Here is an 18,838-nt window from a genome sequence, read left to right on the forward strand (position 1 = left end):
TCCCTCCTGTGCTGAATCATAGAGCGAACGAATCACTCACTCACTCACTAACCCCCTCCCTCCAGTGCTGAATCATAGAGCGAACGAATCACTCACTCACTCACTCACCCCCTCCCTCCCTCCTGGCTCACAGCTTCTTCTTCTTCTTGGTTGGCAACCAATGTTAAGGCACATTACCGCCCCCTGGCTCACAGCTCAGTGGACATTTAGATGAGAAAATATATATTTAACACATTTAAGGAAAATACTAATAAAATAAAAAATAAAAATATATTAAAATAAAATAAAATAAAATAAAATAAAATAAAAATAAATAAATGTTTATTAAGCAATTTTGATAGGAAATTGCTTAATTTTAGAAATGTTTTTGCTCTTTTTTGCTCTATAAAATAGTTGTTTTCTTTTAGAATCATTCATCTTAGCAGTAGGATTTAGATGAAAAGAGAAACAAATTAAGTTTGAGTGAAAATGTACATTTTTTGCACTCTCTGGTCGACTGACTCAGTGAATCAAATGACTCAAAAACCGATTCACTTTGGTGAGTGACTCATTAAAACTCGATTCAGTAAAAAGAATCAAATTTACCATCACTACTGGCTCCGTTTCTCCAACAGCGCACTCGCAGGCAGCAGCTCCCCCCGCCCCCTCGCTCAGTCACTTAGTGTCTGAGCTCGGATCATACCAATATTAGGGGGGATTTACGCACAGTCGTAAATTCCCACAGTGTGCACTATGTGCTTCGAATGTTGTGTGTAGTTTTTGTTTTATACAGTTGTCAGCCAGGCATCTAACTATGAAAAAATTACACTCCAAAAGACCCCGGGCTTCTGAAAAAACAACCCGGGCTTAAGCCCAGTAAGCCACCTCCCCGCTCCGCCACTGGTATCAGCTAGTTTCTGTAGCTTTCTGCAAGGGGTCCTTGGCCTTGAACGTCTCTTTTAATAATCGTTTTCACTTCTCTGTCTAAAATCTTTTTGGGATCATCAGGTCTTGATCGATTTATGGTGAAATGATGTTCTTTCAACTTCTTTTTTTACCCCAACAGTGCTCACTGCAACCTTCAGTAGTTTAGAAATCCTTCTGTAACCAATGTTATCAATATGTGTTGCAACAGTCTCAAGAGACCACATTGGTTTTACCCAGCATGAGATGTTTGTTGAGCAAAACCTCAGTAATGACACAGCTTTTTATAGTTGATAGGTTTGTAGCTTAACCCCATTCGCTGGAACGTTCAAGACAATTCAGTTACACAGCAAAAAGCATTAAACACCAAGTAGGCAAAGTTCTTTGTGTTACTCATATATGAGGGAGAGAACCACGACAAGCGCCGTTCTTTCACTTGACCCCAGTCGCTCTCGTCTGCTCCCCCGTAACACTGCTCTTTTATTGAGGTTACATGAATATACATAGCTTCATTAACATATGAAATCTACATACAAACAAAGAGTACCTTGCCTGTGCGTTGTGTAAGTGTGTGTAAGTGTGTGTGTGTGTGTGTGTGTGTGTGTGTGGGGGGGGGGGGGGGTCAGAGTGTGACCCCATAAACGACTTCGCTAAACCTGCTGGTCTGGAAGTCCAGCAGTTCATCTAAACAAAAGGCACTTAGCCTAAAACTGACATAGCTGCGTTTATCCTACCATAAAACAATAAGAGAAGGTACGACCTCTCCCATGCTCCAAGGGTGTGGGTGGGAATGCCAGAACACTCTGGAATGCACACAAAGTGTTTGCAGACTAGTAAGGCTCAAACCTCTACCAACATGACATTGATTATAAAACTCTACGCATATATGAGTAGATATTTCTAAGCATAAATGATAATCAAAAATACAAATCTAACAATAGCCCATCAGTTGAGACTGAACCAGCTGATAGTAACTTGCCTAAGTGACAGAATTGCTTTCTTATTACTAATACAGTTCAGCTGGTGTCACAGCTCTCCATGCCTTTTTGCACCTTTTTCATGTGTTCAATACTTTTTCCGTGTCATTTTTCATTATTATACATGCTTGTAATAATGACTTGTATGGACTGGATGGATTGTTACTGACATGGCAAGAATTTTATGTTAATTATACCTTTAGAAATATATTTACTCAGAAAATTGGTGACTTATTTTACTCGCTGTAAGTGTCCACTGCTTTCTGTTCAGCTTCATTTCAGAAGTTGATCTCATGGCTCTGTGTTCTGCAGTATTTGTTGGGCGTGGATGTTAAATTATGGAGAAACTCTCTTCTCACATATCCAGAATTTTGCACTGGAACATGGTGCATCATTCAAGCTGTTTTCTGAGTTGTAAGTTTTTATCTCTCCACAGTTTTCATTTCTGCCACCATTTGGTTCCCCACTATTCCAGTAGCTGAAATACAGATAAAATTATAAGAGTTAAACTCAACAGGTCAGTCAGTCTTTGGTTTTTAGTAACAAGATATTAACCAAATAATTTTTGTTAATGTATTTGATTACATAAACAGACTTTATGGACAAGAAAGAGATTAAATTTTTATTTCAACCTTGTAGTCATTTGAGTCCCATCCACCCATTTCCATGTCCCCTCTGTCTCTGAGTCAGTCAGTCCAATCCACAAATGCTTCTTGAACTTGTTCACAAAGTTCTTTATTTAGAAAGAGAAAAATTAAATGTACACATTCAGAACTTAAAGTGATGTATCATCATCCTTTCTTCTGCACACATCTATGTTTGCACACACACAAACCTGTTCTTCTCGGCTGTTGATAATCATCAGGTCTGAACCTTTTTTAAGGCAGTCTCGTCTACTTTCTTCCCAGGATTTCTTCTCCGAAGACACTTGGTACAAACTATCACTGAAGGCCACCCAGTGTTCTTGGCAATCTGTTTAAGAAAAACAGAATAATAATTTGTGCTTGCTTTGTGATAGGTAGCATACATAGAATTAAAAGCACTTCAGTAAATATACACATGACTAAGCACAATTTATCAAGTCTTATGTAAAATCTAGATCTAAATTCCCTGAAACTGTATGTGCTGTATATGTTAAACATTTTACAATTTTGTGTTGTGTGGCCTCAGAGGGAGTGCTTTCACATCTAATAATTTGTCTCTAATAATGTTGTTCGAGTCAGCAATTGTCACTGAAAACCACCACTTAGAGTTAGAGAGAAGTTAGAGAGAAATGATCTTTTCTCTTTTGTCCTCTTCTTGTTTTGAAGTCTTGATGGTGTTACAAGCATCACCACATCTATATTCAGCTGTGTGAGAACTGAAGAAGGCTGCAGATATAATTGGAGCTAAGAAGTCAGCTAAACTCTTTTTTTGTTTTTGTTTGTCTATGCAGGTTTTAACAATCAACAAGCTATTAGAAACTGTCTAAATGTGAACATATAGAATGTTGATATTTTCACTCACATTAGATTTAGTTCAAATTGACATTACATTTACAACTTTACTTTTCAAAGGCCTTTCTCAAGATCTGTCCATCCATTCTATAGCACTTATCCTTACCTCGGCCGCGGGGGGATTGGCATGTGTTCAGAGGCAGATTGGCAGTCTGACACAGGGCTAACACACAGACAGACAACCATTTTCAACTACATTTACACTTATGGGGAATTTTGAATGATCATAACCCACTAGAGAATGAGTGAAACCATGCAAACATAGGGAGAACATGCAAACTCCACACACACCACACAAACCCAGGATTCCTGCCTCACCATGCTTTTTAAAAAGCTACATTTGTTAAAGTGTTAAAGAGACAAAAATGTTGTTAGAGATAAATGCACGATCGTGGCTCAAGAGTTAGCAGTTTGTCTTGTAATCGGAAGGTTGCTGGTTCGAGCCCCGGCTCCGACAGTCTCAGTCAATGTGTCCTTGGGCAAGACACTTCACCCGTTACCTACTGGTGGTGGTCAGAGGGACCGGTGGTGCCAGTATCCGGCAGCCTGTAACAGCCTGTTCTGTTGCTTTGTCTTTGTACTCAAATGCCTGCTCATTGTCTCAAAAAAAAATGTGAATTTTGTCACAACAAGGTGTTATTCATGCAAAAAACAAAAAGCATTTTTTTTCTCATGGTGTCATGTTGTGATGTCCATCTTGCTATCTCCCTTGTGTATAGTCTCCAAGCTGTTTATTAATTCTGTAAATGCTGTAAACAATTCACACAATTGTGTTCTGTTTCTGTTTATTCTTTATTCTTCCTCTTTTTCCTTCAAGTTGCTTACATACGTGTTTTGTTTTATTCTATTACTACTTCTGCGAATTTGTGCTATTTTAACCATTCTACTTTCCTGCTCTATATTCTGCTGTTTCTAACTTTTACTCTTTAGAAAACACATGCATTGTTATTGTAACCCATTCGTGTGCATTACTCCAGCCAATGCTTTGTGTTCTGGCTCATAAGTAAGAGGCAGAAGACAGTTCTGGATCTCCGGGCTCTTTACTTTCAAACACTGTAATATATAGAAATACAGAAAACCATGAACTGTACGTGTTGTGCATCTGCTATGGCCGGCCCTCCTCCAGCCATACTGGAAGGAGATTTGTAGACCTTGTAATAAATCAAATAATGTAATAAATCAAATGAAATAAATTGTTTTAGAATATCAACTTAGTCAACAAAAAGCATAAAATAAATAATATAAAATAATATACCACTGAAAGAAATCACCAAAAACACAACTTAGAAGAATAATACACAAAATAATAATTAAAAAAAAAATCAGACAAATGTTGTGTTCATTTTCGAGACAGAGGAGACAAATATGTTCTAAGTGCATTTTCTTAAATTTATTTAGCAGTTAAAGGTTCAAGCTGAAAAATGGCTAGCGTGTCTCTTTGCTCACTCAGGGGGCCCAAATGAACAAAGAGCACAACACACAGACAGTAAACATCTTTACTGCGGGTCACTGAAACCGAATGAAAACATGACTGGAAGAATCAGTTGAGGGTGGCCTTATGTTTCATACCAGCTCACGTTTCTTCCTCTGCACCTCTCTGGACATCTCCTTATATAGAGATTACCCTTTTGCAGGAAACACTCTCATTATTGTGGCAACCACCTCTTGCACTCCGGTCAGGCCTGCATACAGAGATAGGGAGGGAGAAAGGAAAAGGGGAAAGAGAGCTTCTCTAAACCCAGAAATTTACGGCCCTGTTTCCTCCAGCAGAGTCAGTCTGAAAGTTTTGTATCTTCTAGTGCTGTCACTGTCTGCACTGGCAGGCCATGTGGAGACAGGAGGAGGACCCAAATGCAGACACTTAGAAGCAAATCTATATCTTAACAAAAGGCAAGCTGTTTATTGAAGGCTGATCAAAAGGTGCAAAACAAAGGGCAAGGTGAACCAATACGAAACTAAACACTAACCTAAACTGGTTAAACTACAATTAAACATGAAAAAAAATGGACTTTAAACACGGGAACCTGGAAACATGGTGTAAAACATAACAGACAACATTACAAAGAATGAAAAGTCACAGACTATATACAGACAGGAGGTGATCAGGGGAAGTGGAAACACATGGGCAGTGTTGGGGAGTAACAGAATACATGTACCACCGTTACGTATTTAAAATACAAAATATGAGTAACTTTATTTCGTTACAGTTACCGTTTAAAAAGGTGGTATTCAGAATACTGTTACTTTGTTGAAATGCAGGGATTACACGGCGGTGTTTCCCTGTTTCATATGTTAGTCTATGCCCTCTCTATTTTTGGAAACCCAAACAAAACACGCATTAAGAGGCTCTAATGCCTGTATCTCAATCTCGTGTCTCATAATGACGTGAAGAAATATTTTTTTTAATGATTTAATATGAAGGCAATAGGCAGAGTGTTACAGGCATAGCCCTAAAGAATGTAGCCTCACGGGCAGTGTAGTCTGTGCTGCAGGGAGAATGGACTGCCATACCCGTTATGTGTCTGTGAGCGCGAGGAGGGAGAAAAAGGAGAGTGGAAAAGTACGAGCTGTCACCGACCAGAAACGGGAGATGGAAGCAGGTAAATATCATAATGCAGCCAAAAAGAGTGCCTGATGAGCCCAGTTGTAAGTAGGCTATTAAGACTCGACTGTACACTGTGTTCGTGTTTTCCTCCAATACAATAGGTTCTGTTGGAGCAGCCTTTCAACGCCTCTCTCTGTCTCTCACCTCTCACTTTGTTGTGTGGGTCAAGAAAAGTTGACCCACACAACAAAGTAAAGCTATTTTTCAGCTACGAGCCCGACAGGGAACCCGACGTATTAGCCAGAGGTCCCTTTACTATGGTTCGGAGCCGCGGACCTTAAGTAACAGTAATAAATCACACAGCAATAGTAAATTCACGTAGTTGTGAAAAGCATGATAATATATTAAGTAATCCAAAGTATTCAGAATACGTTACTCTCATTGAGTAACGTAACGGAATACATTACAAAATACATTTTGGGGCATGTATTCTGTAATCTGTAGTGGAATACATTTTAAAAGTAACCTTCCCAACACTGCATATCAAAAGCAGTTCGAGCCCCGGCTTGGACAGTCTTGGTCGTTGTGTCCTTGGGCAAGACGCTTCACCCGTTGCCTACTGGTGGTGGTCAGAGGGCCCGGTGGCGCCAGTGTCCAGCAGCCTCGCTTCTGTCAGTGCTCCCCAGGGTGGCTGTGGCTACAATGTAGCTTGCCATCACCAGTGTGTGTGGGTGGATGACTGGATGTGTAAAGCGCTTTGGGGTCCTTAGGAACTAGTAAAGCGCTATACAAATACAGGCCATTTACCATTCTATTTATCTGACTGAATCACATGAATGGTCGAATGTTATTATTGTGTGTATGTGTGTGTGTGTAGGTGGTTGTGGGTGTTTGTATGTCCAGTCCATGTGTTTAACGTGGGTCAGATGTCAGGAGGCAGAGTTCAGGAGTCTGACAGCTGTGGGGAAGAAGCTGTTCTGGTACCTGGTGGTCTTAGTCCGGAGGCTCCTGTAGCGCCTCCCAGAGGGCAGGAGGGTGAAGAGTCCATGTGCTGGGTGACTGGGGTCTTTGATGATTTTCCCAGCCCTTTTCAGACACCGCTTCCTGTAGATATCCTTTATGGCAGGAAGTGGTGCTCTGGCGATGCGCTGGGCAGTTTTCACAACCCCTTGCAACGCCTTCCGGTCCGAGGCAGAGCAGTTCCCGGTACTAAACTGTTATACAGTTGGTCAGGATGCTCTCGATGGTGCAGCGATAGAAGTTCACCAGGATGTCTGAGGACAGGTGGTTCTTCCTCAGAGTCCTCAAGAAGAAGAGGTGCTGGTGAGCCTTCTTGACCAGCTTGGAGCAGTTGGTCATCCAGATGAGATCCTCGGAGATGTGGACTCCCAGGAACTTGAAGCTGCTCACACGCTCCACAGCCGTCCCCTTAATGTAGATGGGTGGATGTGGGTCAGCATTCCTCCTGTAGTCGATGAGCTCCTTGGTCTTCTCGGTGTTGAGCAGCAGGTTGTTTGTGTCACACCACTCAGCCAGACGATCCACCTCCTCCCTGTAGGCGGCCTCATTGTTGTCATTGATGAGGCCAATCACCGTGGTGTCATCTGCAAACTTAATGATGGTGTTAGAACCATCGGCAGGTCTGCAGTCATGGGTGAAGAGGGAGTACAGGAAAGGGATCATCACACAGCCTTGTGGTATACCGGTGTTCATTGTGATTGTAGATGAGCAGTGGTTATCCAGCCGGACATGTTGGGAGCGGTTGGTCAGGAAGTCCAGTAACCATATGCACATGAGGGAACTGAAGCCCAGGTCTGTCAGTTTCCTGATGAGTTGTGAGGGGAGGATTGTATTGAATGCTGAACTGAAGTCAGAGTAAGAGGTTGTTGGTCTGGCGTCATGTCTGCTTTGGTTGTGGTTGTGGGATTCCCTCGCTCAAAACAAGCATAAAAGTTGTTGAGCTCGTTGAGGAAGGAGACATCAGAGGATGTGGGGGAGGGGTTGGTGGTCCTGTAGTCTGTAATGGTCTGGAGTCCTTGCCACATGCGTCAGGGATTGGAGTTGGAGAAGTGTTTTTCTACCTTCTTTTTGTAATGGTGTTTGGCTTTTTTGATACCCTTCTTTAGATTAGACCTGGCTGTACTGTAGGCGTGTGCATCTCCTGACCTAAAGGCGGTGTTGCAGGCCTTCAAGAGGAGACGAACATCCCGGTTCATCCAAGGCTTCTGGTTGGGGTACATGGTAATCCGTTTCTGGGTGGTGACACTGTCTGTGGTTTTGGAGATGTAATCCAGTACAGATGAGGCGTACTGGTCCAGGTCTGTGTGGGTGAACATATTCCAGTGTTTTTAAATCTGCGTCTGTCCCCTCTGGCCACACTTTAATTGGCCTCACAGCAGGTTTCACACGTTGGATGAATGGACCTCGTGGACCTTGTGCACAAGGTCGTTTGTGCACAAGAACTAATTAATGTTGAGGAATTTAAGTATTTGGGAGTGCTACTAGTCTCGAAATTATCCCTTTAAAAAAACATGTTGAAAATGTAGTGAAAAGTGTAAATGTTAACATACGGAACTTTAGACATATCCACACATCATGAACAGACACAGCAGCGATTACATTCCTGTACTCTGTGATACTGGCTCATATTGAATACTGTATTACAAGTTGGTCCCATACTAGTCTCGCTGCTATTGGGCCAATCGAAGTATGCAAGTGATGGCAAGCCACACATGGTAAGCTCCACACCTCACCACCAGTTGATTCACTTTAGTTTACTTTGCAGTCACTACTTTAAATGTAATTCTACTTATTATACAATATCGTTTGTTTATTAAATAATTTTATTTTTTCATTACACCTTCTAATGTTTATATGGTGTGCACACATAGTAACACTGCAAGGTCAAAGTTCTTTTTTATGTTATATTTATACATCTTTCTTAGTTTGAGTTACCTGGGGTTTGGCTTCTCCTTCCTGGCTGGCAAAAAGTGTGGCAAAGGGAGAGCTGAAGTACCACTGACAACATGCTTCATTGCCTGGGGGGTGTTTCAAGTTTGTTTAATTGTTTTGTATTAGTTGGTTATATGGCAGCCATTTTGTTTCCCCCCTTGTGTGTCATTTGGTTTGGCTAAGCCAGTATTTAAGTTCCCCTGTGGATCATTTTGGGAAGGCAGTTTGTCTTATGTTTATTTGAGGTTTTGTTAATTGTTATCTTGATTTTAGTTTATTGAGTTGACCTCTTTTATTTTCGTCTGCCTGTTTAAGTGTTTTTTTAATCTTTGTTAAATATCTTCATATTTTTGGATCAATAAAACCCCTTTTTTTTTTTAAATTGAACACCTGTGTCCTTTATGCCTTACTGCTTGGTCCCTGATAATGCAACAAAAGAGCATTGAAAATATTACATAAGAAACTTTTCTCATATCACCATTTTCAAATTTTAGATAAATACAAGTTTCTAAATTTTACTAATTTCAAAATATTTAAATCTGCCTGTCTAATATGCAAAGTTATACATGGTCTGGCGCCTCCAACAATAAGTGATCTAATTAAACAAAAGTCTAGCAGTGTTGCCGGGTCTCGATTGACTCGAGCCACTATTAAAGGTGATTGTGAATTGGCATTTAGACGGACCTCCTTTTCACAGAATGCTCTGTCATATCAGGGAGTGAGCTTCTGGAATCATCTTCCACTGTCAGTGAGGGAAAGTACAAGTCTCCCCATCTTTAAGAGTCACTTAAAAGGTTGGCTGAGGGACACACAAACACGTAATCATGTTTAATTAGTCATGCCTTACATTGGACATGAAAAAGAGTTAAATGTATTACAAAAAGGGAAACAAGTATTGTAATGGGTCAGATCAATATCAGGACAGTCAGGGCATGTATAATATTGGGGATTGTGCAATATAATTGATGTGCCTAAGGCTATAATCTGGCATATTTACATTTGTTAATATGTTCATTATGTATTTTCCCTCTTTCTAAATTAAATTAAATTAAATTACATTAAAATTAAGTTGGAGAAAAAGCAATGCAAATGAACCACACTGTGTGATGTAAGGAGCTCTCTGATTAGTGTGAGACAGGCTGACTGCCTGAATTTCTCTACGCTGACTTTTCTACACAGTGTGTTGCTTGTACAAGGGCATATAAAGATCATTACGAGTGGTCATTGCTCTGAAATTGCTGCCAGGAGGATGCATCATCTATGTAATGTGCTGAGGATTGTCTCTTTGTCAGGTCATCCCTCAGCTTCCAGGTTAGAAAAGTGGCACAGACGTCTTTTATTCATTAATAAATTATTTATTAGTTGGTTTAATTATTTAATTATTGTTACCTAAACAAATAACATTACACATTTTTGGATTGCAAAGCTGTTTATACAAGAAAAACAGAGTACAGCAGAGTAATAGTCTGATCCCTGCCCCCCTCAGACTGCAAGCTAAAATATCCTTTAGCATGATATTAAACAACAAAATGCTTTAACTTATTTAACAATACATTGGTTGTAAAATAAAAGAATATCAAATAAAACTTCATGTTAAATGATAGGACATATTTAGCCACAGTTTTTGTTGTGCACCTTTGCTACAAGAGAAAAAAACTTGTCACTTGTTCTGAGAGGCACAAGAGGAACTGGGGTATTACATAAGTAACTCATGGGTGGCAGAGATGTATGTGCAAGACATTTATGAGGACAGTGATAAAGTATGAACTACGCCCCCACCAGATCAGTACCACATAAATGTCTTTGTGGATATAGAGAAAGCATATTTAGGGTGCCAAGAGAGGAAATGTGGTACAGAATGAAGAAGTCAGAAGTGGAAGAGATGTTGAAACATTCTCAAGAGAGCTCATGGGTTTTACCCATCATAAGATGTTTCTCATGTGAAACCTCGGTAATGACACAGCTTTTTATAGCCCATCAGTTGGGACTGATCCAGTTGATATTAATTTGTACTAAGTGGCAGGATTAATTTCTTATTACTGGTAGAGTTTAGCTGGTGTTCAATTCATGGGTTCTGTACTTGTCTCATTGTGTAATTTTTCATTATTAGACATGACTTAATTTACAGACATCTATGGTTTGATTTCCTTGCATGTGTGGATTGGATGGGTTGTTACTGACAGATTTTTATTTCAATAATACCTTTAGAAATACGTTTACTCAGAAAATTGGTGACGTGTTCAATACTTATTTTTCCCGCTGTAAGTGTCCACTGCTTTCTGTTCAGCTTCATTTCAGGAGGTCATCTCATGGCTCCATGTTCTGCAGTATTTGTTGAGTGTGGATGTTAAGTTAAGGAGAAACTCTCTTCTCACATATCCAGAATTGTCTATTGGAACATGGTGCATCATTCCAGCTGTCTTCTATATTGTAATTATCTATCTCTCCACAATTTTGCCATGTGCCACCATTTGGCTCTTTATTCCCCTGATTCCAGTAGCTGTAATACAGATAAAATTATATGAATTAAACTCAACAATTCAGTCAGTATTTTGTTTTCAGTAAGCTATTAACCAAATTAATTTAGTTAAAGTGCACAATGACTTTATGGACAAGAGACAGATTTTATTTTTATTTCAACCTTGTGCTCGTTTGAGTCCCATCCACCCATTTCCATGTCCCCTCTCTCTCTGAGTCAGTCAGTCCAATCCACAAATTCTTCTTGAACTCGTTCACAAAGTTCTTTTTTAGAAAGAGAGAAATGAAATGTAAACATGCAGAACTTAAAGTGATGCATCAGTGTATCAGCTGTTTTCATTCAGTGTTTAATTCTTTGTTCTACACACATCTGTATTAAGTTTGAACACACACAAACCTGTTCCTCTCGGCTGTTGATAATCATCAGGTCTGCACCTTTTTGAAGACAGTCTTGTCTGCTTTCTTGCCAGGATTTCTTCTCTGAAGACACCTGGTACAAACTATCACTGAAAATTACTTTTTCTCGGCGATCTGTTGAAGAAAAACAGAATAATAATTTGTGCTTGCTTTGTGATAGGTAGCATACATAGAATCGCAGTTAGACCCTTTAAAGAAGGCTCATAATGGGAAGAAGCAATCAGTGGTACAAATTCAAAGCACTTCAGTTAAAGTGTGTGTGTATATACATACATACATATACAGTAAATATATATATATATATATATATATATATATATATATATATATATATATATATATATATATATATATATATATATATGTGTGTGTATGTATGTATGTATGTATATATATTTTTTTTTTGGGGGGGGGGTGACTTTCAGGTGTATGGACCAATGTTTTCGTTTCTGATCAAACCAGAAATCTTTAATGAGCAGCTAGATTTGTCTCGCATTAAGCTCCAGAGTTAATGCCAGTTAATGCAACATCGAAGCAGCTGTAATCCATAGCTGTGCGTGTTCATGGAGCTTGCAGTTTCACCTGCTGGACATCACTACCTGACAAGTTTAACTGTCTTCAGAACATTGCAGAGGCCTTATTGACAGTATTTGGCTCTACATATCTGTGTGAGCAGATTTTCTCTCACATGATGTCCTCAGGTAGCCGTCTGAATGCTGGACACTCGGAGACCTGTGTCTCTGAGTGGGAAACCAGAGATCACATAACATGTGTGTCTCTGTATTAACAGACATGCCATATTGGATTAGTTTATTTTTCTTATCATTCTTGTGAGGAGACCATAAATAGCATTTGTATTTTCTGTTGTACAGTTCACTTGCTGTTATGGAGTTCTTGTTAGGGATAAAAAGTGTCTTTTTTTTGTTTCAAAATAGCTGATAACTATTCGCTGATAGCTGCCAACATCTGCGAACAAATATGATTCTATAAAGTGGTTCTATATAGTGTGTAACTGTTAATATAGAGCGTTATTAAATTTATTGCTAATGCAATCATATGGCACACTGACCTCTGAGGAAATTTTAAATGGCACTCATCATCAGAAAGGTTGCCTACCCCTGAGATAGACAGACAACCATTTGCAACTACATTCACACTTATGGGGAATTTTGAATTCACCAATTATCATAACCCACTAGAGAATGAGCGAAACCATGCAAACATAGGGAGAACATGAAGACTTCACACACACCACACAAAACCAGGATTCTTGCCTCACCATGCTTTTTAAAAAGCTACATTTGTTAAAGTGTTAAAGACTTAGAGGTAAATCTGCCATCAAGCATTAAGATATAATTACATTGAAGGTCGTCTCTGCTTGTGGTCATGTCTTCCAATCTTTTCTGGAGCTGGTCTCTCTCTTTAACCAGATTGTTGAAACTGGTCTGTAACTGGTTTCTCTCACTGGTCACGTTGTCGTAAAGCTTGTGTAGTATCACTGTCTTCATTTCCCACTGAGATTTGCCTTGGGTGACTGTTGGACATCATCATAAAATAAATACATCACCTGTGAGGATTTTAGCATGCTTTACATTCATGTTGTACTCACAAAGAAAAACCACAGTTATGAGTCCAACCAGGAGGAAAAGACACAGCAGACCCAGAAGAATCACAGCAGCTCTGCAGGAACTCTTCTTTAAAATTTCAGGACCTACAGGTAGAAGTAAATATTTGTTATATGTCTAATCATAAATTTTTTTTATATCCTTATACATTTTATTATAACACCAATTGCTGTTTTTATCTAAAAAGTAGTATGAGAGACTTATTGCATCTGAGAATGGGTCTTGGTGGAAGCGAAACAAATACCATTACAGTGGAACCCCGGCTTACGAAGACCCCATTTAACGAAAAATTCAAGTTACGAAGGCACTTAACGGCAATATTTCTGCCCGTGGTACGGCAAAATGCCCGCGTAACAAAATAGATAAAATAGAAAATTTTAAAAAATTTAATTAAATTCCATAATGTTATGTACATGTACACGTATGTATGTATGCATGCATATGTATACTTTCTTCAGACAGTTTGTATAGAATTCTCTGTTTTATTTTTAGTTTAGTTTTGTGCACAAAACTTTAGCAACACGTAATTGTAATATCTATAGATAGGTTTGTGTTTTTTACCTGGGGGTGAAGGTCCAGTTGTTTTACGTTGTACGGTTTGGATCACTTCATGATTCATGCAAATGTCTTCCACAGTTTGATGCTCCCTTTTAGACTTTCTGCGACAACCTAATACTTCCTCTGCATTCTCATAGACTTCATCCATGATTTTATCTGTATTGGAGGTTTAGTTGGGTCTTTAAGTCTCTGAGGTGATCAGTGCTTTGCAAGAGTCTCTGAAGTTGTGTGTAGTAGCTCTGAACTGTGTGAAAATATACTGACACAAGCAGTTCTCTTTTTAACAGGAAACTGAGATCTGATGGCACTCCTCAGGGCTGTGTTTGGGATTATGACTGCATTTGTCTTTGTATTTGAATATGCACTTAGTACTACCTGCAGCACTTTTTCTACTTGAAAGAATTTAAAATATATCAAGCATTATAAGTATGAATAAAAACAGGAGAGAAGGCCACTGCATATTAATCCTAAAACATTATATATTAGAATATGTTTATAAAGTGAATACTTTCCATGGAACATGGGATGCAAAAAGTTGGGAAATGGCTTCAATTAGAGCATCGTAAAATGACAAGAGATCGTAAGACATGTACCCTCAGGCTCCCTCCTAGATTTAGAGATGTTCTTTCCTATTTCACTTTTGATTCCCCGCTTAACCAGCGTTTCTCCCTGTCCAGAATGTGCATCCATCTCATTGAAAGAATGGCCTAATCCTTGGATTGGACCAATTTTTGGCACAATGGTCTTTGATCAGTGGTTCTTGATCAATGTTCAATTTGCATATTAATAATCAAGAAACTGACTTCACAGCCCAATGTTCACCAGTGGTGCTAGTTTCAGTTATTATGCAAATATACTGTTAATAAGCTTGGGGAAACCTGCAGTCAGCTGAGACTAAAGAAGTCACTTGGATGACTGAAGAAATTTTTCTCCCACTTGAAAAGCTACATCCAGATGAACAGAATCAACTCTTCTTTCCTTACCTGGATGATTGAGCATGCATTAAGACTTTACTGTAATGCAATCTTTATGAGATATCACAGTCTTGTTTTGTTGCTTTGTCTTTGTACTTAAATGCCTGCTTATTGTCTCAAAAAATGTGAATTTTGTCACAACATGGTGTTATTCATGAACAAAACAAAAAGCATTTCTCATAGTTTTTTTGTCATTGTGTCGTGTTGTGATCTCTATCTTGCTGTGTCTCCCATGTGTTATAGTCTCCCAGCTAAATTGTGTGATTACTGTAAACAATTCACACGATTGTGTTCTGTTTCTGTCCATTTGCATTCTTCCTCTTTTCGTCCAGTTGCTTATGTATGTGTTTTGTTCTATTACTTGTTAATTTGGGTTGAACCCAGGACTGTATAGGCGTTGGCTGAATAGCAGTGGTGTTCACCTTGGGGTGTCGGTCAGAACACACAGGACGCACAGATTGTCATGGTCCTGCGGGGTTCTGGGTTTGTGCTCCCTCCGTTGGTCCCTGGTGTTAGTGTTCCCCTGTCTCGTCAGGTTAATCAGGTCCAGCTGTTTCCCCCACCTGTGTGTGATTTCCCAGTGTCTCTTTGTGTACTTATAGTGTGTGATTTCCTCTGCTCCTCGTCGCGTCGTCTGTGTTCCTACCTGGTGTAATCCTCTGCGTGTTCTCCCTGCTGTTCTCCCTTCATGTTCAGGTTTGCCACTCCTCTGTGTAGTTTATCCCAGTTTAGTTTCGTCCTTAGTTCTGTTTGCCATCTCCACTTTGTGTTTGTTATTAACAATAAATCACCCTCACATCTGAATAAGTGCTGCGTTTTGGGTCCTCCTTCCACTCTCCACACGGCCGCTGCCCCGGACCGTGACAGTACGACGCGACCACAAGATGGACCCAGCAGCGCTTAACCCGTCCAAGGAGCTACGGGAGAATCTAATCGATGCCACACAGGAGCTGATCGACCTGTGGCTGGAAAGCCCGGGTGGCACGTCCCAGCGCGCTATAGAGAGGCGGCTACAGCGTCTGGTGACCGGTCTCCCATGGCTTCTGGGCTCGCTTTGTTCGTGGGAGCGGGAGTTCCTCCTTTTGGACCTCGGACTTCACCCCCCGTCTGCTTTTACTTTCGAGCAGCCCGAGGCGGTGAGCGAGCGACATGTTCTGGCTTCCCCAGTTTCCGGGCCTTTGTTTTCTGGGGCGATTCAGAGCGGGATGGGAGACTGCATGGATCGCTTACCCACCTTCGTGGTGACTGATCCTTCCCAAGTGGGCGTGTACAGACCCTCTGCAAGACTAACAGACTGTGTCTCTGCCACCCCTTCTGAGCCAGGACTTTATCGCCATTCTCCGGCTCAGTTCAGTGCTCGGCCACAAGCTCCCCAGTCAGTAGCTCAGCCGTTAGCCTCCCTGGGGGCGCAATTGCCTGTTCTGCCGCCGCTCCAGTTAGCCACTCAGCCGCCACCATCACCGCTAGCATCGCTACAACCCACGGTTCCGGTAATAGCTGAATCACAGTTTTCACACTGTTTTTCCACCGCTGTTTCTAGGCAGGGAGATGAACTGTTACATTACGGACCTGTTCCTCAACAGCTGGCAACATTAGTGACTGTTACTCACTCCGGGGCTTCCCCAGAGGCGGGGTTACTACCCTCAGCTTACTCTGGACCCCTGGTGGCCAAGATGCCAGCTGTGAACTGCACTGGGCTGTCACTGCCTGAGCAGGGTCAGTGCTCTGCGCAGCTGCAGCCCTCCTTATGTGTGCCAGAGGCCCACGTGCCTACTGGTTTTGTTTCACATGTGCCAGAGGCCCACGTGCCTACTGGTTTTGTTTCAAAAGTGCCAGAGGCCCACGTGCCTACTGGTTTTGTTTCATGTGTGCCGGGGGCCCCGGTGCCCACTGGTTCTGCGGCTGTTTTCGCTGGGGGGCCCGAGGAGCCCGTCCAGCCTCCTGCTTCACTAGCTGGGGGGCCCAAGGAGCCCGTCCAGCCTCCTGCTTCGCCTGCTGGGGGGCCCGAGGAGCCCGTCCAGCCTCCTGCTTCACTAGCTGGGGGGCCCAAGGAGCCCGTCCAGCCTCCTGCTTCGCCTGCTGGGGGGCCCGAGGAGCCCGTCCAGCCTCCTGCTTCACTAGCTGGGGGGCCCAAGGAGCCCGTCCAGCCTCCTGCTTCGCCTGCTGGGGGGCCCGAGGAGCCCGTCCAGCCTCCTGCTTCTTCGGCTGGGGGGCCCGAGGAGCTCGTCCAGCCTCATGCCACACCTGCTGCCACGTCGGCTGGGGGGCCCGAGGATCCCGTCCGGCCTCCTGCTTCTTCGGCTGGGGGGCCCGAGGAGCTCGTCCAGCCTCATCCCACACCTGCTGCCATGTCGGCTGGGGGGCCCGAGGATCCCGTCCGGCCACCTGTGGCTGCTTCTCCACCTGCGGCTGCTTCTCCACCTGTGGCTGCAGCGCCGCCTCCTGCAGTACCATCACCTGCAGCGCTACCACCTGCTACTGCCACGCCTCAGCCTGAAGCTTCAGCCTCGCCTGGTTCTGGTCCAGCTTCATCCTCACCTGGCCCAGCTTCAGCGTCAGTCTCGCCTGGCCCAGCTTCAGCTTCATCCTCGCCTGGCCCAGCTTCAGCTCCAGCGTCAGCTTCGCCTGGTCCAGTTTCATCCACGCCTGGTCCGGCTTCATCCACGCCTGGTCCGGCTTCATCCTCGCCCGGTCCGGCTTCATCCTCGCCCGGTCCAGCTTCAGCTTCTGCTTCAGCCTCGGCCAGCCCGGCTTCGGCTACAGCTTCGTCCTCGCCCGGCCCAGCTTTCGTGTCTGCATCCTCGTCTGGTCCAGCCTTCGTGTCTGCATCCTCGTCTGGTCCAGCCTTCGTGTCTGCATCTTCGTCTGGTCCAGCCTTCGTGTCTGCATCATCGCCTGCAGCAGCGTCTTCAGCATCCGCACCATCGCCTGCAGCAGCGTCTTCAGCATCCGCACCATCGCCTGCAGCAGCGTCTTCAGCATCTTCGCCCGCTGCGGCCCCGGCTTCCGTGCCTTCAGCCTCTCCTGGCCCAGCCTCGTTTGGGTCTGGAGCTAAACGGCCGTTTTCTAGACTGCTGGCTAGGCTACTGGCCGGGCGCCGTCGCCTGACTGGCCGCCGTTGCCTTCCGCACGGCCGGCCCCCCGGACCGCCGTCGCCTGAGCGGCCGCCGTTGCCTTCCGCACGGCCGGCCCCCGGACCGCCATCGCCTGAGCGGCCGCCGTTGCCTTCCGCACGGCCGGCCCCCGGACCCTCTTCGCCTGAGCGGCCGCCGTTGCCTTCCGCACGGCCGGCCCCCGGACCCTCTTCGCCTGAGCGGCCGCCGTTGCCTTCCGCACGGTCGGCCCCCTGAACTTTTTGCGCGCCGTCACGGCCTTCTTCGTGGACGGCCTCCCGAACTCTTTACGCGCCGCCACGGCCTTCTTCGTGGCCGGCCACCTGAACTGTGTTTTGGACTCTGCTCCCCTGTGAGGTTTTTTTTGTGAACATTTGTTTGGGACTCTGGGGCCTCCGTCTTTGGTCTTGGCCCGGTCCCTCCGTCCTGGGCCCCCTGCCGCCCGCCCGGATCTGGTGGTGTGTTTCTGTGGCTGTCAGGGGCCAGCCCTTGAGGGGGGGGGGGGGGGGGGGTACTGTCATGGTCCTGCGGCCATGACTGAGTGACTTTGTGTTTGTGTCCCTTATTGTTATTATTCTCTTTATTATTCATGGGCTGTTTTGGGATGGTTTGTGTTTTGGGATTTCAGATACTGGGTTCTGGGTTTGTGCTCCCTCTGTTGGTCCCTGGTGTTAGTGTTCCCCTGTCTCGTCAGGTTAATCAGGTCCAGCTGTTTCCCCCACCTGTGTGTGATTTCCCAGTGTCTCTTTGTGTACTTATAGTGTGTGATTTCCTCTGCTCCTCGTCGCGTCGTCTGTGTT

General features: G+C 43.3%; 1 protein-coding gene across 1 annotated transcript; it reads right to left on the reverse strand.

Annotated features, from left to right (window-relative positions):
• Nucleotides 1-1,956: 1,956 nt before the first annotated feature.
• LOC113023960 (C-type mannose receptor 2-like) lies at nucleotides 1,957-14,772 on the reverse strand. The gene is made up of 9 exons (XM_026170461.2): nucleotides 13,955-14,772; nucleotides 13,378-13,479; nucleotides 13,129-13,302; nucleotides 11,749-11,882; nucleotides 11,515-11,615; nucleotides 11,228-11,373; nucleotides 2,716-2,852; nucleotides 2,513-2,613; nucleotides 1,957-2,358 (listed from the first exon to the last, which is right to left on the reverse strand). Exons 1-9 carry the CDS (start codon nucleotides 14,097-14,099, stop codon nucleotides 2,217-2,219), a joined length of 1,182 nt encoding a protein of 393 aa, XP_026026246.2. The 5' UTR covers nucleotides 14,100-14,772; the 3' UTR covers nucleotides 1,957-2,216.
• Between the last annotated feature and the right edge of the window lie 4,066 nt (nucleotides 14,773-18,838).

Source organism: Astatotilapia calliptera, chromosome 6 (genome assembly GCF_964374335.1).
Source record: "Astatotilapia calliptera chromosome 6, fAstCal68.1, whole genome shotgun sequence".
Lineage (NCBI taxonomy): Eukaryota > Metazoa > Chordata > Actinopteri > Cichliformes > Cichlidae > Astatotilapia > Astatotilapia calliptera.